The sequence below is a fragment of the Lycorma delicatula genome, chromosome 6, assembly GCF_047948215.1.
Source record: "Lycorma delicatula isolate Av1 chromosome 6, ASM4794821v1, whole genome shotgun sequence".
NCBI lineage: Eukaryota > Metazoa > Arthropoda > Insecta > Hemiptera > Fulgoridae > Lycorma > Lycorma delicatula.
This window is the reverse complement of record NC_134460.1, coordinates 158,066,867-158,091,710: the sequence shown is the minus strand read 5'-3', so window position 1 is coordinate 158,091,710 and position 24,844 is coordinate 158,066,867. Positions and strand designations below refer to the sequence as shown.

The 24,844-nt window shown below is 31.3% G+C and overlaps 1 protein-coding gene across 1 annotated transcript in view; it reads right to left on the bottom strand.

The window, feature by feature from the left end:
* The window catches only part of UQCR-C2 (Ubiquinol-cytochrome c reductase core protein 2), a 52,064-nt gene extending 31,804 nt beyond the window's left edge, over positions 1 to 20,260 (bottom strand). Inside the window, exons 1-3 of the mRNA XM_075368895.1 lie at positions 20,102 to 20,260; positions 9,710 to 9,846; positions 1,295 to 1,486 (exon numbers count right to left, since the gene is read on the bottom strand). Of these exons, the coding sequence (XP_075225010.1) occupies positions 1,295 to 1,486; positions 9,710 to 9,846; positions 20,102 to 20,146 (374 nt within the window). The 5' untranslated portion in view covers positions 20,147 to 20,260. The remainder of the gene's footprint in view (positions 1 to 1,294; positions 1,487 to 9,709; positions 9,847 to 20,101) is intronic.
* Positions 20,261 to 24,844: the final 4,584 nt, after the last annotated feature.

Genomic DNA, 24,844 nt, shown 5'->3' with positions numbered 1-24,844 from the left:
TACACAAAATATACTTCCAGCATGATGGTGCACCTCTCCACATTTCTTGTGCCGTTTCCACTCACTTAACCATCATTTCCCTGAGAAACGGATTGGTTCTGAAGAACCACATTCTTGGCCACCAAGATCCTGACTAACACCTTCAGATTTTTGTATCTGAGATGGATGATAAAATAGCGTACCCAAAATAAAATACATCTCGTGGGGAATTATTAATTGTCCACATTACGGATTTGAATGTGAAACTTAAGGACAGCCCAAAAGAACTAAAAGAGTAACAAAAGTAACACAGTAGCAAGCCAAGAAATGTGTTGAAAATGGCAGGCTCATTTTTAATTATAAACTGGTTTGTAAAATGCACTTTGGTCTAATGTACTGTTTCTAAAAAAAATTGAAATTTTTCTAACTTTTCTTTGTTTTATTCATCTTATTTTACAGGATTTTGTTCAGAATTAAATTCTCTACAAGTTCTGTTTAAACATTTTATGAGTTTATTACCTATTTAACAAAGTTATTGTATGTCAAACATATAAAACAGGGTTAACACCTCAATTTTTTTTGGTTTTCACCCCAGATTTCTCTAAATCAAAAATCTCCCATATGCAAATATGGTTCTGGAACCTACTTTATTTGATTTTTCAGAATAAAAACTATAAGAAATCACTAATTCTGCCCCTTAATTAATGTCCAAGAAATTTTATTATGCCCTCATCTCACCAGGGTAGCTGAAATCAGAGTAAAATATTCCACTTACTGTAACTCAAAAACGAGGTCATATGTTTATGTGGACTTTTCCATAATTTTCAAGAGTAAGAATAGGTATGAAAGTTTTGGGAGAACTTTGTTATATACCTGTACATATGAGGTGGGAAAAAATGAGATTTTAACTTTTGTTAAAAAAAAACTCTACTCTATTCTATTATATTAATAATGTCATACCCCTGAGATGAAACACACTTATGAAAGAGTTTCTTCCAGTTCTCAACATTGTGGAAAGCATTTATTAGTATAGCCATGTAAGTTCACTTAGTAATTTTTCTTTGTTCAAATAATTTTTTTTCCATATACTGATAAATATAATTATGTATTACCAATTATTTGAATTATGAAATGTAACAAAATTTCAACAAGGGATACACTTACTATTAATTGCGTAGCAGCAAACTTATTAAAAGAAAAAAATCCCTCTTATTTAAAAAAATCTTTAGATCCCTCTTTATTTATAAAATAAATAAATCCCTCTTAACAAGAGGGATGTTATTAAAAAAAAATAAAATAAATAAAAACATCTCACATTTTATCACATGTAGCCTCTAACGTGTAAGTAAGAGTATCTCTGGAACCAGTGCAAGAAATATTAGCACCAATCTGCTGAATATTTCGTGTAATACCAAATATTGTTGAAGATGAAGTCGTAAGACCAGCAGATGTGCGTAATACGTGATTCAAACCTGGTGCTTCAATAGGATCATATCTTGAACCAGCTCTGTAAACAGATAAAATAACTTTTTAGATTTGTGGGGAAAACACTAATAATTAGGAAACTAACAGGGTAAGAAGAAATCAAAATAATCTAATAGATCAACATATAGAGCCCATTGAAAAGTGAAATGCACACAGTATTAGACAATGGGATAATTTATTTTGAATTAAATATTGAATCATAATATGGTTCTGTTAATTTACTTTAAAAATTTAGAATACACATTTTTTAAGCTACCTATAATTTACTTACATTTTTCTGGAAAGAAAAGAAAAACATAGAGAATTATATAAAAACTAATTACATTTATTTTGAAAACTAATATTTTAAAAAATAAATTGGAACTGGAGAAATATCAAGTGTTAGAAAGACAAATTGTAAGAGCCATCCTTGGACTGAGAAAGGACTAAAATGGAGAATTCAACAGACTAAGGAAGAATGAAGAAATATACTTGAAAATGGAAAACATACTTCATGTAATGAAGAAATGAACATTGGCTTTTTTTTTAGACATCTAAATAGAATGGATGATAGCAGAATTACTGGACAAATTTATTATCTAAATACAAGGTGACCACATATTGGCTGAACAGTACCCAGAAGGACTTTTAAACAACTAAAACTGAACATGCAAGATATTAAAGATAGAAGACTTTTCCAGGAGAAACTTAAATAACAGAGGACCTGGTGGAGAGATAACAAGAAAAGTATCAGAAAAAATAGAAGAATTAAGATTAGAAACTCTCAAAAGGACATGGACAGAATTTAAAAGTAAGAGAAAAAGCGTTCTTACTCCTAATTGATCAACCGTGTTTATACAGTGAGTCATTCGGAAAAAAAAGGGTGAAAGCAATTAGACAAACTATGAAACTTATATGTGAATTCCACAGACGTAAAGTCCATTTACCATTAATATAAATTTAAAATAATATGGAAAAAAATTCCAAGTTTTTAAAAGGGCAAGTGGGGAATAAATGTAGAATCAATTACAATTTCGAAATAATTCATATAAAAGAAATATATAATTGTGCTGATTTGTATAGTTAGGCTACTGTAACTATTTTTTTTTTCTTCAGTCATATGACTAGTTTGATGTAGCTCTCCAAGATGCCCTATCTAATGCTAGTCGTCTCATTTCACTATACCCCCTAGATCCTACATTCCTAACAATTTGTTTGCATATTCTAAACGTTGCCTGCCTACACAATTTTTCCCTTCTACCTGTCCTTCCAATATTAAAGCGACTATTCCAGGATGCCTTAGTATGTGGCCTATAAGTCTGTCTCTTCTTTTAGCTATATTTTTCCAAACGCTTCTTTCTTCATCTATTTGCCGCAATACCTCTTCATTTGTCACTTACCCACCCATCCGATTTTTAACATTCTCCTATAGCACTACATTTCATAAGCTTCTAATCTTTTCTTCTCAGGTACTCTGATCGTCCAAATTTCACATTCATATAAAGCAACGCTCCAAACATATACTTTCAAAAATCTTTTCCTGACATTTAAATTAATTTTTGATGCAAACAAATTATATTTCTGACTGAAGCTTTGTTTCGCCTGTGCTATTCGGCATTTTACATCGCTCCTGCTTCGTCCATCTTTAGTAATTTTACTTCCCAAATAACAAAATTCTTCTACCTCCATAATCTTATTTTCCTATTATAATCCTATTTTCACATTCAATGGTCCATCTTTGTTATTTCTACTAGATTTCATTACTTTCGTTTTGTTCTTGTTTATTTTCATGCAGTAGTTCTTGTGTAAGACTTCATCCATGCCATTCATTGTTTCTTCTAAATCCTTTTTACTCTCAGCTAGAATTACTATATCACAGCAAATCGTAGCATCTTAAACTTTTCACCTTGTACTGTTACTCCGAATCTAAATTGTTCTTTAACATCATTAACTGCTAGTTCCATGTAAAGATTAAAAAGTAACAGGGATAGGGAACATCCTTGTAGGACTCCCTTTTTTTATGACGGCTTCTTTCTTATGTTCTTCGATTATTACTGTTGCTGTTTGGTCCCTGTAAATGTTAGCAATTGTTCTTCTATCTCTGTGTTTGAACCCTAATTTTATTAAAATGCTGAACATTTTATTCCAGTCTACGTTATCGAATGCCTTTTTAGGTCTATAAATGCCAAGTATGTTGATTTGTTTTTCTTTAATCTTCCTTCTACTATTAATCTGAGGCCTAAAATTGCTTCCCTTATCCCTATACTTTTCCTGAAACCAAATTTCTCTTCTCCTAACACTTCTTCCACTCTCCTCTCAATTCTTCTGTATAGAATTCTAGTTAAGATTTTTGATGCATGACTAGTTAAACTAATTGTTCTGTATTCTTCACATTTATCTGCCCCTGCTTTCTTTGGTATCATGACTATAACACTTTTTTTGAAGTCTGATGGAAATTCCCCTTTTTCATAAATATTACACACCAGTTTGTATAATCTATCAATCGCTTCCTCACCTGCACTGCGCAGTAATTCTACAGGTATTCCGTCTATTCCAGGAGCCTTTCTGCCATTTAAATTCTTTTAATGCTCTCTTAAATTCAGATCTCAGTATTGTTTCTCCCATTTCATCCTCCTCAACTTCCTCTATAACACCATTTTCTAATTTATTTCCTCAGTGTAACTCTTCAATATATTCCACCCATCTATCAACTTTACCTTTCGTATTATATATTGGTGTACCATCTTTGTTTAACACATTATTAGATTTTAATTTATGTACCCCAAAATTTTCCTTAACTTTCCTGTATGCTCCGTCTATTTTACCAATGTTCATTTCTCTTTCCACTTCTGAACACTTTTCTTTAATCCACTCTTCCTATGCCAGTTTGCACTTTCTGTTTATAGCATTTCTTTAACTTTACATTTTGTATTATATGACGGTAATTTTTTTTTCAAGGTCCGATCGGAAATGAAATTAAAACCACAATGAAAATAAAAAATTTTTTATTTATAACAAGTACTTACATAGTTACACTATTTCTCTACATAGTTGCCACTCCGATTTAGACATTTGTCGAAATGTGGTACCAACTTTCCAATACCCTTGTCATAGAAAGGAGCCGCCTGTGTTTTCAGCCATATTTCTATGCTGGATTGTTCTTTTGTTTCTTCAGTTTCGAAATGGACCCATGTCTTGTCCCCTGTGACAATTTTGTTCAAAAAATCTTCTCCTTCATTGTGGTAGCGCTGGAGAAACATTAGGGAGGCGTCCATTCTCATTGTTTTGTGATGGTCAGAGAGTATCTTGGGAACCCATCTCACACACAGTTTGCGGTACTGAAGTCTCTCACTCACAATGGTGTAGAAAGCTGACCTTGAAATTTCAGGAAACGAATCACTGAATATGGAAATTGTGAACCGATGATTTTCTCGAATCGCCTCATCCACTCGCTCAACAAGATCATCGGTTGACACTCGCTTCCTTCTCTGACTACCTGCATCATGAACATCTTGTACGTCCTGCTTTAAAGTTCCTGCACCATTGCCACACTTTGTTGTCACTCATTGAAGTTTCACTGTACACATTACTTATTCGTCAATGAATTTCAGCTGCATTACACCCCTCAGCCTGAAGAAATTGAATTACCACATGCACTTCACACTTGGCAGGAGATGCTATTGTTGTAGACATGTTTACATGCTGGCTGCGTGTTCAGAACTAAACGAAGTGATGCGGCATGATTGAAGGCCATACTAGAGACGCTGCGCAACACATATGCGCAAAGGTTCATCTGATTTTTGCGCGGGTTTTTATTTCGCAACCAATCGGACCTTGAAAAAAAAAATAACCCTCGTAAATCGGTGTACCATCTTTGTTTAACACATTATTTGATTTTAATTTTGTACCCCATAGTTTTCCTGTATGCTCCGTCTATTTTACCAATATTCATTTCTCTTTCCACTTTTATCCTTATTAAAATGATTCTATCGCTATTCATTTTGAAATACTCTACTCTCTTCCCTAACTTCTTGTTCATTACAAAATCTACTCCTGCCTGTCCATTATTTGAAGCTATAAAAGGACTGACTGTAACTATAAAAGGATTGAATTTCTGTATGTATAATAATTAGGATACAGTACTGGAAAAATTGCTGAACTATATATTTAAATGATATTTAACAATAGTAACACTAAATTTAGATATGGGTAGTTCTGAATAACTGAAATAAATGTTACTGATTGACAATTAACAAAATACAGTGACTGGACTATTTTGATGCAATTAAAATAATTTTATAAATAAAAATCGAGTAAAGATAAGTCTGGATGATGTAGATTCTATTATCTGATTAGGATGACTGATTGCAGTTATTAGTAAACAAAATTTATGAAGGCTAAATGTAATGCAATGTTGCTCATAACTCACAAATTAAGATAGTCAAATGAAACAAATATAACAAAAAATACATATAGTTTGCTAAAAAAAAATTTAAGATTAATTTTTCACTAAGTTACTATTTACAGCGGTACATCTGACTCAATGGTGAACCAGTTTTCTCATTCCATCAGTGAAGAATGTTAGTGGTTTTTCCTTGATCCACAACATCACTGCATCCTTCAGTTTATCACTGTGGTGAAATTAATACATTTGATATCAAGCTTTAATTACAGAAAGGAATGAAAATCTCAGAGCGCCACACCTGGTGCACAGTCGAAATTCAAATTTCAACTTGATGTTTTAAAAAGATACAGTACAGTAGTACTGTAAAATATAAATTTATAAAAAAATTTTATGCACAAATTAAAAAAAAAAAATTGTAACTTACATGTAGACTGAACAAATTTTAGTTATTTTGTAATTACAACTGCTTATGGTTTTTTTGAAGTAAATTTTTTGATGGTGTTCTAAGACATCATTTTCCACTTTATAAAAATCACAGATATCTTCTGGTCTTTCTCTGTGTAAATTCCAAATTTTTCTGTAGCGCATCAGTTATTTAATTTAATGATGGTGCTTGCAGCTGAACTTCCTCTGTTTCTTTAATCTCATCCTCTTCCAGCCCTTCATTCATAATTTCTGCAACGATTTCATCATCAGTAACAGGAATGTCCTCATCAATAGAAATCCATTGATGATTTATCATCCACATTCATCTTCGATTGAACTTATCGGCACGTCATCAGATTCAATAAAATCAGCTTTTTTGAAGCAGTTTTGAAGGTTTCAATTTTTAATTCGTTCCAAGCTTTGCACAACATAGGAGTAGAATCTCTAGAAGTGTAATCTTTTTTGCTACATCATTCATTCTTAGTCTTCTTACGTCTAGTTCCATCTAGAATTTTAATTATCATCTCCTCATTTTTTTTCTATATAAAACTTTCAGGGTATTTACAATTCCCTGATCTAATAATACAATGGCTTTAATACATAAATAATGCTCTTATTCGATGGTTAAAAAAAAAATTATCTGATGTATGAGATGTACAATTGTCTAAAATTAAAGCTATTTTTCTTTTCTGACTGATTAATTTTTCATTCAATTTAATCAAAAACTGAGAAAACAAACAAGACATCACCCATGCATTTTTGTTTGAATTGTAGTTTATAGGCCAGGAAATATCTAGACATTATGTTCGCATAATAATGCGAACATAAATCTGGCTAAATAAGACTTCATATGGTGTACTGCCATGATGATTCTTGTTTGCCAACCTCGTTAAGGCCCCGCATCCTTTTTTTTTGTTGCATATGACCACAGATTTGTGGAAGTGATAACTAACAGCCAAATGAGTAACCCTGTTGAACCTAAAATTTGTTGTCCAGTAGCTTCACCAATTATCGCTAATTACTTTTTAACAGGTTTGATTCACTATTTATTTCCAGAAGTGTAGCTGCAGACAGATCAGGAACAGCAGCAAGCAACATTTCATTTTTACGTTTACGCAGACTCTCTCCAAAATATCCATTGCTGAAAGCACTCTCCTAGCATTGCTTTTTCTGGTGTGTAAACATACAATCATCAACCTTTACAATATACTGTCTTCTTCAATTCTACTTAATGCAAACATTTATTTCCTGAATTTACTAGTTCCAATCTAAGTCATATTTTTTGACATATTGAGAGATTGATTTTTCTTTTATGTCAAAATATTTCTTTAATACCAATAAAATAAATTGAAATCAATTGTTTTTATATAAATTTTTGTTTCTGCTAGTCAAAGAAATTGATACTAGTCAATCCTTCATACTAGCAGAAATTGAACTACAAAAGTCGCAATTGTACAAGCTACCTTAAAACTAGTTATCAACCAACATGCAAATTTCTATTTTCATTACAGGGTTGGGCTCTGCACCTCCCACTTCATATGTACAGCTATCATACGTACAGCTTTATTGCAAGGCCACTGCTACCTTGCTGGTTTGATAATAGCACAGTGATCTAAAAATGCCACAATTACTTTATCTGTTTGATAATATCCATAGATTCACAGCCATTACAGATGACCATAAACTCACTATAACAACAATAATAGAAATGTATGACTTAATACAGAGAGAAAGAAGCATTAATATAGAGCGATTACAAATTAAATATACACTTTCAATAGCTAATAAAATATCAAACTGGTACATCTGAATACAGTAGCTTAAAAAATATTAAACTGGTGTATCTGAATACAATAAATGATAACGTTTTACAGGGAATTTTTTAAAGTTTATGTTGGTGCATCTGCTCTGCTGCTAATGTCACTGATTAATGTGTCATGTTACCAGTCTAGCAAGATGGCTGCTACTGCAGTAGAAAAAGCTTTTTGTGTGCTTGAATTAGCAAAAACAAACTTGGTTACTGTCATGCAACGACGTTTCAAAACAAAATATGGTAAATCACCACCAACAAGAAAATCAATCTATGACTGGAATTAACAATTTCAAAACACAGGATATCTGTGTAAATAGAAAAGTGCTGGAAGACCTCCTGTTTCAGAAGAACAAACTGATTGTGTTCATACTAGTGTATCAACATAGTTCAGGGAAACTGACTAGATCAGAAAGTTTAACATTGCAAATTCCTCAACCAACTGTGTGGAAAAGTCTGTGAAAATGTTTGAAAATGACACCATATAAATTACAATTAAAACAAAATTTAAATATCAACGATAAAGTCTTACATAAACATTTTTGTGTGGAGTTGCAGGAAATGTGTTGAAAATGAAGATTGCTTTTTTCATTGCCTAATTTTCGGTGATGAATGTATGTTTCAATTGATAGAAAAGTTAATAGACATAATGTAAGAATATGGGGGGGGGGGTTACAGAAAACCCAAGAGAAAATTTACAACATATATGTGATTCCCCAAGTGAACGTGTTTTGCGTTGTATCTTGTGAAAGGGTGTATGGGCCATTGTTTTTTCACAAAATGACAGTAACTGGAGTAATTTAGGACACATGTTAAATGAATGGTAATGCCTCAACTCTAGGAAGACAACTTCGTTTCTACACAGGATGGGCTCCCCCTCACTGGCATTTAGAGGTCAGAAATTATCTGGATCGATGCTTTCCCAAACGATGGATTGGCCGTGCAAGTGAGGAAAACATGGTTTTAAGCATTGACCACCACGTAGTCCAGACTTAACCTCTGGCGACTACTTTTTATGGGGTTATGTAAAAGAAAAAGCTTTTGTACCGCCTCTTCCTGTTGATATTGATGGATGACTTAAAACGACGCATCACAACGGTTGTTGCCACTGTTGACCAGCATATGCTTGCATGTGTTTGAGATGAATTCGACTACAATGATGATATCGGTTGCACACATTGAACACATATATATATATATATAAACTTAACGAATTCTTCTATATAATCATCTCAAATCTTAAAAAATAAATTTTTAATAAACTATCAAAAGTGTATATTTCATCTGTAATCACCCTGTAGTAACTGCTATCAACAGGGTTAGGGCAACTGCCCAACAATGTATTCCATAAAGAAATAAATTGTTTGTTACATATTGAAATTGAGATCAATATCTGTTATCAGGTGTATACAGCAAATCGATAATACAAAGGGAAAACATAATTTCATATTTAACAACAAAATAAAATACAAAGGAATAGGTGTGAGATACATTCGTTTTGTTAGAATAAAAAATGGAGTGTGTCCCAGCTTGGGAAAGAACCATTTTTTTTTATTTACTTATTATTTGTATTAACTAAAAATTACTGAATAATTAAAATATGATTTAAATGAACTGGTACACACTTAATGACAACAGATATTCTGCTAATAGGTAAAGTTGATTCAACAGTTCCAACAGCAATCTTATTTGGAAGAACAGTTACATTTACATCACCATAGTAGCCAGCATACTTATGAGCAGCAGAAGTGAAATGCCTTTTCTGGAAAAAAAAATTGTAAAATTTAGTATTATCAACATGGGATGAGCTAATAATAGAGTTTGAGTGTTTACTATGAATAAAGACTAATGTAATCTGTAGAGTAGAGTATATAACAGATGGTCAGCTGAAAATCTAATAAAATTAAAAATAGTTAGGCTAAACTACTGTATTTTTACATTTTTTAAGTTCTTTTTTCTTATTAACTGGAATTCATTTACAAATATAATATTAACTTAACAGCAATCCAGAATAAATCATGAAAAATAATTAGCCATATATTTGAATTTTAGAGTAATTTAAATTTATTACTTATAAACCACATGCATTTAAAATTCCTAGTTAGTAAAAATGATATGGGTCTTTTTTACATTGTTCCCATCACTTCAAAAAAAATATATGAATTTTTAATTCTTTTCAAGATTTCTAATGGTAGTATATAATAAATGATTATAAAGATCTCGTACCCACTTTAACTAAGCGGGAAATTTAACCACCCTACAGTAATTTCAGGTAGATATTAACAAACTCAATATGAATCTTAGACAAAATGTGAGGAAAACTGTGGGTACTAGAATGCAAGTAAGGTGTACAACACAGTCTCTATTAAATAAGATGCGTTTTCTAAATATTCCAAACCAACCTTCCTCCTTTAACACATATGGAGGTAGTAACCAGTAATACCATACTTCCAGGCTGTGTAATTATGGATAAATTGAGAGCTTACAAAGGAATTGCCTTCCTTTGATATATACATATATATATAAAAAACCATATACACATATCTATTGTTACCACATATATGCCTAATTTAATAGCAGCAACTAAGATGTGAGCTGGCGCACAGTATACATGCACGCTGATACAAGCATCACTACCACCGTGCAGATCTCCCACCATAGCGGTGCTGTGGCCCCACCACTCTCAGGCTCCAATCAAAGAGCATGCACAAGAGTGAATTTTAATTCATCATTGACCACCACCTGGAGAAAACCGAGAAGAAGAATAAGATGGAAGAAGACAGAGGAATTCCCTGGCCGCCTCAACGTGGGACCTCCTGACAAATGTCAACATCCCCACCAAAGCAGCAGCCCGACCAGGCCTGCTGATGTTGACGAGGGAGCCGCTGGCCGCAGACGCTACCTTCCCACTCCAGCTCACCAGACTTCAATCATCCTGGCGGTGGACTCAGCGACAGTGGCCAGCACAGCATGGGATCAGTCGGGGAGAACCGCCTTGGCTGCGCCAGCAAAGGACGATAGACGCCACCAAACGCTGCAGGGCTCTAGGGGCCACCAATGCCACGCTGTAGTGGGGACCCTACTGCCGCTGTGGGAAAGCCTGGTCTGACTTCAATGGATGAGCTGCAACTTCTCGACTTCACCAGAGACCAGCTTCTGGACCCAACAGCTCTTCTCAGACCTAAGGCAAAAAACGGCCCTTTTTAGGGCCACCACAAGATTATGAATTACAAGTCGTCGAAGCCATTTGACGATAACAGCCCTTCTCAGGGCTACACTAACGTTAGAAATTGCAATGAGCTGTCGAAGCTAATCGACGACAAAAACAGCCCTTTTCAGGGCTATCATAAGGTTAGTAAGTACTACGTGCCTTCGAAGCCATTGGGTGACACTATATATATATATATATATATATATATATATATAATCTTTTTTTTAATTCTTGGTAAAAAATGATATTTGGATTTGTGTGTGTAATCTTCATGTGAATATATACAAACAAACAGATTTTTTGAAATTCTGAATTTAAAGGGTTAAAATGGAGTAACAACAAAATTTATTATTTTTGAGTTTCTTGGTAACAAATGAAGGATACATACTTGATTTTTGGTGTCTGTAATCATGTGAATATCTAAAAACCAATTTCTAGACTTTTTGAAATCTTGAGTTTAAAGGGTTAAAACAGATTTTTGAAATTTTTTTGAAACCAGACTATTTTTGAATTTATTGGTAACAAATGAAAATATCAATTTCATTTTTGTTATGTGTAATCATCACTTGATATAAAAATCAATTTCTAGATTTTCTGAATTCAAACTTGAAAGAGCTGGAAGGAAGGTAAAAAAATTTTGACAAATTATTGCAAATTTTCCACATTTCCATCTGTACTAGATTATATATTTAGTAGATTTGGCAAATACTCTTCTGATAAATATCTAAAAACCATTTTCAGGTTTTAAAGAATTTCAATTTTTTAAGGGGTACAATGGTATACAGTGCGGTGGCTCAACCAACACAGCCACTACCACTGTTACAATATGTGTGATGCGACTGGCTGCACCTGGTTCCAGTTCCTAGAAAAAAGAAAAAAAAAAGATTTTTATTTTACCGCGAAGAAAAGGCAACTAACCATACAGTACCGGCAAAGCCGCAATTGGAGATGCTAATGTGTATAATTCTATTACCACCTAATTAGGAGGGTTGAGTTCAGACATATTTGTAAAGTAAATATTGTAGAATGTAACAAGAATTTTTAAGTAGACAAAAAGGTTTTTATTATAGGAACCTGTCTGCACGAATTCCTGTATGAAGACTAAATAATGTTAGGAGTTTCCAAACATTTATGAGCCAAAAAAAATGGAAAAGTTTGCTGGGCTGCTTTTGTAAAAATCGTCCAGCAAAAGATTAAACAGTTAAAACTGACTAATGTAGTCATTATATATTGAAAATCTTATATTTTTTGTTGTTTAAGAATCTGAATTTGTATTGTTTTTATCTCTCTTTTTATATTTTATTGCTTTATTTTTATATTTACTATTTTCATATTTGTATTTTTTCTAACTTTGGATTTCACTCTATTCATTCTTTTGAATGCAGATTAATTACTTTATTTTAAAATACGGGAAAATCATTATGTATAATCTTCACAGGTCCAAATTCCTAAAGCAACAGTTTAAGAAGCAATATTGTTAAAATTAACAAACTTACAAAAATCAGTGTTTACAATATTAAACAGAAAAAGATAAAACATTTAATTAGTGCAATTGTTTATTAATATTTAATATTTTTTTTTTAATATTGGAATGCAAAATTAGATAATGATAAAAACATTTTAGTGGTGAACTGCTATATTAATGCACATAATCATATACTTTAAAAACTGACTTTATACAGTAAAAAAAAAATTGGGCAGATAATACTGATTTATAGCATAATACTGTATGTAAACATGCATACCAAGAGATAATTAAATTTATTACTCTTCCAATCTGAAAACAGGTGCTACCTAAAAGATAGTGGCCACAACTCGTACAAAACAATAACAATTTTTTTTTCTTTTTCCGTTAGAAACATTTTATGGACTTCCAAATCTCACACCATCAGAGTTTCTTCTCAGGGACTTCTCAAAATACTGTGTACAATCTTATACCTTTGAAGAATTTAACAGGATAAAACTAAAAATTTAACTTAAAAAAATTACAGCATCTAGGTTATGATAGATAACAACAAAAATGTTTAGAAGTAGGTAGTGATTAAAAATTTTGAGGATGGCGAAGGAAAAATGGAAATGTTTTTATAAATGATGATTTTGAGTTACTGACAGTTAAATTTTTTTGAAAACATACTATCTATTCCAATGCATGTAACTTTACATAAGGTATTTCAATATTTTCATTTGCTATTTACAAGTCTTAGAAAATCTAGTTTGGTAAAACATATTCACCAAAACTTGATGTGGAAAAATCCTATAAATAAATCTACTATGAATTAAAAATCAACTGTAGTCTTTAACAAAAATAATTTACAGATCTATAACAAAAATTAACACAAAACTAGTCAACATACCTTGATTAGCGAGCAAAGGTTAGCAAGCGTAGTTAAAGTTTGATTAAATTATATTTATAATTTTATTTATTTTCTTATTTCAATATAACGTTTTAGTAGCGCCATCTAAGAATTAACTAACTACAGAGAAGAATTACTCAAAATAATATTATTGAAAAACACTATTTTATGTTTCACATAAAAAAATTTGATGAATGGGTAATACACATACTAGTTTTAAACAAAACTTGTAGAAAATTTAATTTTGGATAAAATTGTTTGAATACGGTTCACAGAAACTAAATACAAACATTAACAGTTTCAAAGTTATTAAAAAAAAACAAATTTAAATGTCGGATTTTAACTAGATAATAAATGAAACAACATTTCAATATTACAAAACAAAAAAAATTACATATTTTAGAAAAAGGTAATTTCTCAGATGAACTTCAATTTTGTTCATGCTTTAATATTCACAATAGATATGATTAGGAACAGGAAAATAAGATTTTTGGTGACCCATGGAAGGCATATGTTTGCACGCATTATCAATACTCTAGTCAACAACTTACCAGTTTTGCGAATTATCCAGGTTTGTTCAGATACTAATATGTTTTGTGGAGAGAGGTTAGAGTTAAGATTCCTAGACCGTTTAAGTCAACAGTTCAGGTTAAAATTTTATGGAAAGATGTTAGGGATAAATTAAGATATGATAATACAAACCACAAATGGTAGGATACTTGGCCAAATTTTTCCTTAAATGTAAATATAGTCACTATAGAGCAAGAGACTACACCATATTTTCCATGTTTTTAGTTATGTGTACGATTGATAATCATCTTAAGAAAAGGGTCATCTGTCATTTTCAATAACTGACTGAAAGTCAGATTCTGAACGACTAAGGTTTAGTTAATGGTTTATTCCTCTCTTCATAAAACTCAACTCTAAACCTCTCTTTACAGAACAGATTACAACTACAGCATCTGAACAGGTTGATATAACTCACAAAACTGGTAGCTGAGTAAAGTACTGATAATGCAGCAGACGATTCTGACCTTGCACAGCTCACCTGCTATCCAAACCTGCTTTCTAACATTTAGATCTTGCGTTTTCCTGATCCTAAGCATATCTACTACAGTATATTTAAAATATGAAAAAAATTTAAGTTAATTGCTCAAAATTGTCTAGAAAAATAACAAATACAAACAATAAAACAAACTAATAACTTATTTTTTTCTTGTATTACACTTTTGTTCATTTACTAATGATTTCAAGAAGTCCCAAGGGAAGTAATCCAGAGGTGTTAAGTCAGGCAACCTTGGAGACCAATTAATAGGTTCACCATGTCCAATCCACTCATTTACAAAACGGGTACTTACGTATTAATGCCACCGCAGTTACAGCTTTGTTTAAAAACAAAGTAGTCAATCGGATTTTGGTGGAAAATGAACAGTCTCTTTATTAATTTTAATAAATGGTTATTTATATTTATTTATTTTATAAATATAATTTAACCAAACCTATGCTCGCTAACCTTGACTAATTAACACCGTAATTTTTTGAGTATTTATTTAATAAATTCAGTAATTATTGCAATTATTTATTATTTAAATAATCAAAACACTCCTGTTAATTAGTTAAGGTTAGCGAGCGAAACAAGCGTAGGTTAAGTTTGGTTAAATCATATTTATAAAATAAATAAATGTAAATAACCATTTATTAAAATTAATAAAGAAACCGTTTTGAATCTATATTAAACTCTATATCAATCAGCCCCTTTTCCACCGAAATCCGATTGACTACTTTGTTTTTAAATAAAGCTGTAGCTGCGGTGGCGTTAATACGTAAGTACCAAAAAAGGTTGCATTTAAGTGTTGTCTACTAGAGAAAACTGAGGAGTTACCCCATTGTGATGGAAAATAATCTGCCTTCTTGTTATCAAGAGGAACATTTTTCAATAGATCTGACAAATTATTTTGTAAAAAGTTTAAGTATAAGGACCCAAAATGTTTTCATTGAAAATAAATAGTCCCAATCATTTGTTGCCTATAATACTGTGAAATTAATTAATTGAAATTAATGAAATTAATTTGAATGCAGTATTGTTGTTGCCATACGGATTTTCATGATTCCATAAGTTGACTGTTTTTAGAATTAAGCAGTATATGAAGAAAATGGGAATGATCCAGTGGTATGCAAGCACTTAAATATGGAGGAATACAAAACATTTAAAGAACCTGGAAATCCTGCTATTCAGAAATCCCTGATGGCATTGTTACTGTACAGCTTCTGGATTTCCGTTGCAAAATCCATAAAGAAAAAATGTCTGTGTATTCTTAATTGGAAAATCTGTAATGTACTGTTAGATAATGACATACACAAACTATTCCATTTACTTACTTAAACACTTATTGCTGTTCAAATACAATACAAAAAACTTAACTGTTGCAATCAAAACTTATGACATAAATTGTCAAATAAATTTAGATAAAATTCATTTTTAATTACTTTAAAGATGTCTAATAAATTGTTTTACTAATATGTTGTTTTATTTGATTTTGCATCTGTTTTTTAATTTTGATTTATTTTTTTAGAATATTAACTCTTTTGTTTAGCAGCTATTTTTTTTTTCATTTTACTTCTTGTTTGAATTGGCATTTCATTTATTTGACTGTTTTAGAAGTATAACTTTTATAAGTTGTAATAGAAGCATAAAAACTATAAAAATTATTCTTTAAATGGCACTTGCATGATCAGGTACAGGTGTTTGCTCATGCTGTTTACAAACTCTTGTTTTACAGATATATTCAACTTTGTGTATGTTTTTTATAAACTGAAATTGAGCAGAGATTTACTAAAAATAAACTTACTTATGTATTAACGCCACCGCAGCTACAGCTTTATTTAAAAACAAAGTAGTCAATCGGATTTGGTGGAAAATGGGCCGATATAGAGTTTAACATAGATTCAAAACAGTCTCTTTATTAATTTTAATAAATGGTTATTTATATTTATTTATTTTATAAATATAATTTAACCAAACTTAACCTACGCTCGCTAACCTTGACTAATTAACAGGAGTGTTTTGATTATTTAAATAATAAATAATTGCAATAATTACTGAATTTATTAAATAAATACTCAAAAAATGACGGTGTTAATTAGTCAAGGTTAGCGAGCGAAGCGAGCGTAGGTTAAGTTTGGTTAAATTATATTTATAAAATAAATAAATATAAATAACCATTTATTAAAATTAATAAAGAGACTGTTCATTTCCCACCAAAATCCGATTGACTACTTTGTTTTTAAATAAAGCTGTAGCTGCGGTGGCGTTAATACGAAAGTACCACTTTTTTTACTTTTTGTTGTTGTATGTTCATTTTGTAAGATACATTCTAGATCCAAAAATTGCATATGTTACTTTACATTATCAGGCAGTTGTTTTAAGACAAAATATTAAATAAATTCGAAATTTCTTGTACGCATTAGAAAATGTATAAAAATCAAATTTATAGATTTTTATAAGCACTTAAATTTATATTATATATTTCTTTTTTATAAAATGCACACTTTGGCTGAAAATGAAAATTTATAGATTTTTATAAGCGCTTAAATTTATATTATACATTTCTTTTTTATAAAATGCACCCTTTGGCTGAAACGAAAATGAAAATGCACCCTTTTTGCTGAAATGAAAATGAGTTTTTACCTCCAACAAGCAGGATCCAACAAATTTTCTCACAAAGGTGATTATCCCAGATTTATCTTCCTTATATGTGAAGGTTAAGTTTGGTTAAATTATATCTATAAAATAAATAAATATAAATAACCATTTATTAAAATTAATAAAGAGACTGTTCATTTTCCATTGAAATCCGATTGACTACTTTGTTTTTAAATAAAGCTGTAGCTGCGGTGGCGTTAATACGAAAGTACCACTTTTTTTACTTTTTGTTGTATGTTCATTTTGTAAGATACATTCTAGATCCAAAAATTGCATATGTTACTTTACATTATCAGGCAGTTGTTTTAAGACAAAATATTAAATAAATTCGAAATTTCTTGTACGCATTAGAAAATGTATAAAAATCAAATTTATAGATTTTTATAAGCACTTAAATTTATATTATATATTTCTTTTTTATAAAATGCACACTTTGGCTGAAAATGAAAATTTATAGATTTTTATAAGCGCTTAAATTTATATTATACATTTCTTTTTTATAAAATGCACCCTTTGGCTGAAACGAAAATGAAAATGCACCCTTTTTGCTGAAATGAAAATGAGTTTTTACCTCCAACAAGCAGGATCCAACAAATTTTCTCACAAAGGTGATTATCCCAGATTTATCTTCCTTATATGTGAAGGTTAAGTTTGGTTAAATTATATCTATAAAATAAATAAATATAAATAACCATTTATTAAAATTAATAAAGAGACTGTTCATTTTCCATTGAAATCCGATTGACTACTTTGTTTTTAAATAAAGCTGTAGCTGCGGTGGCGTTAATATATAAGTACCAAAATTAAATATTATTCATTATTGTTCTGCATTAATCCTAGTTCATAATGACCTTCTACCTATAAAAGTGGAGGTAAACTGATTCCAAATAACTAAACACAACCCTGTTAAGAAATGTGTAATTCAGCAAGTACATCATCCCAAACATAAACAGAACTGAGCTAGAAATAAAATGTTTACAAAAACTCAAGATATCAGCAGCAGGCCAATCATATATCTGTATTTTGGTTAATATACTTTGAGGTTGGTTGATATACATACTTGGTTTACGTAAATCAACATAAAGATGCATTATACATACAACTCATTTTAAAAGCAAACACACTCAATCCTGAGTCCTATTATGTACTTACTTTCATTATTATAACACTTTCCTGGTCAGAGATTTTAATTTGACATCTAGATGAAATATTACAATTATGTTAAAAACATTATTTAAAATAATGTGGAACTATGGTATATTTTTTGGACGTTTAGACTAAACAAGAAAATAAAGAGGTTACATTTATCAAGTTAAACAGGATAAATGTAAATTATACAAGCTGAAATTTTTAATGATAATTTAGTGTACAGTACAGACCAGACTGGGAAATGTATATGGTCATCCAATTTAAGCCAATCATCTATTAAAGATAAACATTTACTATACCATTTACCAAGATTAGTAGATTGATTAGTTTCATGGGTGTGCATTTGTTTTAACGCCAGTGGGTGAGTTGGCCAGTGAAGAATATGGCTACAAATTTACATATTTCCAGCAATTTATCAATTCACTTACAATAAAAATTCATTTTCACAGTCCGATATATTCAAATATTTCATTGCATTATATGTTGCTTTTTTATTGTAAAAGCAAAAATAAAAAAAAAATAAAATTTGGAATTGCTACAAAAAAAAGTATTTAGCATAATACCTTAAAGTATTACTGGATTTTTTGGGAGTTGATTGAAAATTGTTACAATATTTTTGTACAACTCGTTGCAAATTTAATGATTGTCTTGATATTAAAAATTTAGCAAACAACTGGACTCAGGAAGGCTGGCTATTTTTTGCTTGCAAGAGCTTTTACCCTATCCGTTCATAAAGTACTTATACATAAGTTTGAGGCTTTAATTTAAAATTTTTAAAAGATATTTCTGAAAGATGTTACCTGGGTCACTTGGAAAGAGCCTGTTTTTTTGAAATCTTGAGTAGCACTGCTTCGATTGCTTATTAAAAAAGACTATATTAGAATCTGCTGGAATTTTTAAAGAGTTTAATATATTTATACATCCTGAAACTTCAAATCTTTATCTTTACTATTTTCTAAATTTCTAATGTAGTTTTTAAAATAATTAAATTATTTTGCCTACAATCAAACGATTATATACCCACAGTCCATTCTGAATAAAATAAATTTCTGTTGGCCAAAGTTCAAATAAACTAGGTTCACTCTACTGTGCATCCTTTGTCAAGCATGCTGAAAACCATCCACAAAAAATGATTTGGTTTACATAATTCTACTTTTCTACCTATACTGGCCATAAAACCTCGTCAAGTTAATGAAATGTATAACAGTTTTAAGGTAAAATAAATTAAAGTTCAATCAAGCATGAGATTAAATGGCATTACGATACTATGCAATCTATAAAACATTTTAAAGCTAGTTGCTAACACGATCGTTAACTCTGAGTTTAGAGCAAAAGTAACCCTACACCATCTTCTACGATGAGAAGATATGGAAATTAAAAATTTCATTATCTAAGCAGAAAAGATGTCTCAACTCAGCCGAAAAATAATACTAGCGTTCAATTAAAAACATTCTCCTGAAAAACAAATTATATAAATTATCATACTAGTATTATTTGGTTTGAAGAAATAACACTATTCGGTAACCTTAAAATCACCACGGAAAAATATAATTTTGAATAAAGGGAAAGTAAAGAAAACTCTAAGCTACTGAATACTTACACATAAAGCTCGATATAAATGAGTTTTAGAAGCGTTCGTAGCCATATTTTCAGCTATCAAAACTATGACCTCCGCAATAACACACCACTCAAATATGGCGGAGGTAGCAGAAAATTTATTACAAGATGACCAACTGTTTGAAAAAAAGATATTATCTTTTTTTGTTTATTTAGAAGATCAAATCAATTAACTGATATCAACTTTTTTATATATAAATATTTTGTTCGCGGATTAACTAAGAAGTTTCCGTGACATATTTTTGTGTGTACCCGCTTCCTATACTTATTCAAATGAACATTTTTGGAAGTGTTTAAAATTATCAAATTGAACATTTTTTAAAAACTGATTGTTGAATTCAAGAATACAGTTATAATAAGCATATTGTTTGGATTCTGATAAACATGTTCACCCCGTAATCCATGAATTTGCCAAATTACACATATGCTCTCTATGCGACCGAGGGACGCAACTTCGTATGGGTTTCAATTTTTATTTGCTGTTTGGCTCCGGAACCACCGCAAGGTATTACCTCAGAATATGAATGAGGATGATATGTATGAATGTAAATGAAGTGTAGTCTTGAACAGTCTTAGGTCGACCATTCCTGAGATGTGTGGTTAATTGAAACCCAACCACCAAAGAACAACGGTATCCACGATCTATTATTCAATCGTATAGTGCCTCATCTTGTCCATCCTTCATAACAGTTCCTTATTGTATACGTCCGTCAGACTCTAGGATTTTAGAAACTTCTTGATCCTTATGATGTTTGCTGCCTAGTACCTTCCATTTGACTGGATAACTTCATTCAAGTAGTTAAATTTTCTCGTTTTAGTTCTTCCAAGCTCTATCTAACAATCTTGTGCGTTCTTAATATTCGTAATGTACTCTGTTTTTCTATGGCAATTTGTGAGCCTGCCTTTTTGGCCATTCCGTGTACAACATTTAGTTGCTGTTATGCCATTTTTATAACTTCTGTAAAGAGGGTGAGATTATCTGCAAAGACCAAAGAATATGCGAGGGAGAATCCGAATGTTAAATGTTGTCTGAATCAACAGACAACATTCAGATTCTCGCTTGCATATTCCATTTGATTTGCTTCAGGCCTTTATCTTGGCAAGCTTTCCTCCACTCCCTTATGACCTTTAACTAATCTATACTAAAGAGAAGAGGAAACAGTCCATCAACCTGCCTGAATCCTGTCTTGATGCCAAAAGGATGAGATATTTTACCTTTAAATTTAATCTTGGACTTTGTGTCTGTGAGAATCTGCTTGATGAGCTTTATTAGTTTTGAGTCTGTCCCAAATTCTTTAATAACATTAAATAATGTTTTCTGGTCAAGTGATTCATAAGCCTTTTTAAAATCTACAAAGGTGATCATTATTTTCCTTTTCACCAAGTTATATTTCCCGATGAGTGTTTTCAGGCTAAAAATTTGTTCTGCATTAGATCTCCCTTTTCTGAATCCACCTTGATACTTTCCATTTGTGTCAGACATTGATCTGTCTTTTTTATTTTATAAATTATTACCTACAATATTTAAAAACATTCACATATCACAGAATGGGAAACATGCTGACAGAATAATATATATTCAGTGTTATGTTGTTGATTATCATATTTCCATATAAATAAAACATTCCAGTAAGATAACATCAAATATTCTTCCCGTCCATAAAAAATTACATCCAAATTTACATTTTGTAGTAATAAAACAAATAGAAACGTTAACAAACCATGCAAATATAAAACTAAATGTATAATACAACTAATAAACAGTTATTAGTATAGATATAGGGAAATTAGCATAAGTAAATATTAAAAAAAACTTATAATAAGTAAAAGAAATCCAAAAAAGAAAAACTAAAAAAAAAACAAAAAAATAAAAATCTGAACTCATAAATTATAACAAAAATAATATTTATTTACTTCTAGCTTTTGTATTTAGTGTTTTAATTTTATTGAGAAAGTATAAATACTTTTTTATTTTATTTTTTATTTAACCTCCAGGACCACCGTTAGGTATTGCTTGGAGGATGAGATGAATGTTTTGTAGCGTGTGAAAATGCCATGCCTGACCGGGATTCAAACCTGGGACCTCTGGATGAAAGGTCAAGACACTACCACTTGTGCCACAGAGGCTGTACCTAGGTATTATTTTCATAGTGTTTCATGGTTAACTGGTAATTCATTTATCAATTAATGTTACTATTTATTTATTTTTAGTTTTGTTTTAGTTATGTTTACTTTTATCTTTTATTTATAACTGATAACTTTAGCTATTTTTTAATGGTATTCTACTAATGGACACGAGACATTCCAGTCTATTGTCTTTTACAGTACTATACAGACCAAGGTAGTCCTCTAAGACATTTAAGAGGTTCCCTGGTAGATTTAATGTCAACCATTTTTTCTAACTGCAAACCAATTTCACTGCAAATGCATCAGGATAAACATGACAATCAACCTTCATGTTCGCACTCATTTCAGCATTAGATGAAACAAGGTCCAAGATCAAAGTATGATCCTCCGGCAGATGAAAATTTCATTGATGCAGTTTTGTATCATCCATAAACTTAAAAAGGACCTCAGCCTTCTTCCTCACATAATAATGAATTCCAGATTTGTGGAAGCAATTGTTCCAATTAATTCCTGACATACTGAAGTCGCCTAGCATTGCAATTCTATATTGCTCCCAATCTAATTTGCTGAATATCTGATTAAAATATTCTGCCAGCACCTCAAGACCTAAAATACTTTAGCCTCATCTTTTAGCTAAAATAATGATTGTCATCATTATTTTAGCCAACTAGTAGGTTGTTACCATCACTCATTTGATGACATACATTCTTTAGTAAGCTCTAAATCATTCCAACTAAAAGATTAAATTTTCTTATCATCAATAATAATGAAATCCTCTACATTTGTTTTATCAAGTTCTTGGTAGTTCTTATCAACCCTAAATACTCTCCAACTGTAAGGAAAGTAATCTGCTGTTAAAGTGGTAACAAGAAAAGAACAACTATAATCTCATGTTGTACTGCAGCTGCTGACGCAAAAAAAATCAACAGCTTTAATGCAAATGTTACTTACATTTTCATGCAAAATACCGAGTTCAGTCAACCTACTACTGACATTAGCTTACACCCTCCTGTGGGGGTCATCTTTTGCTTAATAGTTTTATACTATATTTCTGCCTTATATATTTGGTTTTCCTGTACCTTTAGCATTCCATATAATGGTAAGACCAAAACTCTGGGACAACATTCTCATAATCTTCTTGTAATACAGTGATATGAAAACAGCTGTATCCTCTCTTAGTTTTAAGCTTGGTGTATGAATGGTGGTACATTTGCTCACCACATTAACAACAAGGAAGTTATAATCCTTACTTATAATACCTGTGCATTCCAAATGAAATAATTTCATTCATTGACCATTATGTGACAAAAGCTTCTGATACCATAAAACCCTTTTTTTATATATTTCTCACATTTGTTCTTAGTTGGAGCCATCCTGTCAAAAACTAAAACTTACTAACTTAAATTAAAATCTTCCTATGTTGTCAATTGACATATCTGTTCAATAGATGTGGAAAATAGAACTTAAAGAGTTATTATATATAACAATAACAATAATAATAATAATAATTTTGTAGCACCTCCACTACTCCTACAGTGCACCTTACCATGCTACACAGGACAGAAAAGGCTGACAGCACAGGAATAAGAGGGGATATTATTGTACAACACAACAGCACAAGCCACATAATGTTACATGTTATGTAGGCTTTGAGACATACAAAAATAGAAGACTACTCGGAAATGGGGACTAACAAATAAAAAGCGAATGAAAGACATACTTAGCATACACACTTAGACATACTAGCATCAAATTGACTCTGCACTTTGACTGCACGACCTGCCTCTCACAACAAAGGACTCAAGTTAGTTGAGGTAGTTTTTCACTCTCTGTTGACATGGTGATATCTGATGAATAATTCAGCTAAGTATGTGATTGAATATTATTTTTTCAAGTACTTTAGAAGTTGACTGAAGAACAAGATAGGACAGAAATTAGTCAAGAAAGGAGTACCAAATTTAGGAATGGAAGTGATTACAGTTTTTTCCCGTGCAAAGGACAAGTAGACAAAATAAGGCTCCAGTTAAAGAAGGAAGCCAGATTGAAGTCATTGCTACAAAAGGGACTCTAACAGTGCTGTCTGGGATTTTGCCAAACCTAGAAACAATAAAGCTAAGGGGGAAAAACTCAAATTAAGACTTTAAACTAAACTAGAAGTTAAAGGATATATCACTGTTCTAAAGGGGGCTTTCCTGCTGGCCTACGAGGGGAGTTGATCACAACTCAAGCTTATTGCAAAAACCTTTATTCAAGGCCTCACGACTTGCTATACCAAGGGGGGTGGCATAGATGAAAAAGAGAACAAAAAGAGAAGACCTATGGCTCTTCTGCCGGACAAACTGACACAGCCTAAAAGGCTGTGAAATTTTACCAGACTGAAAATCATAAAACCGCAGATATGAAAATTATCCAGCCCAAACTGGCCATCCCAGAAGAAAACAACACACATAGAAGTAAACCTCTCTCACTCTGGTATAAAGAGACCAAAAGGAATTACAACTAAAAACAGAACTCCAGAAGCATTACTCCTGTAACAGGATAGAACACAGAATGTCAAGCCAAATATCTAATTAAACACTGCAAACTTTTATTTTTGGGT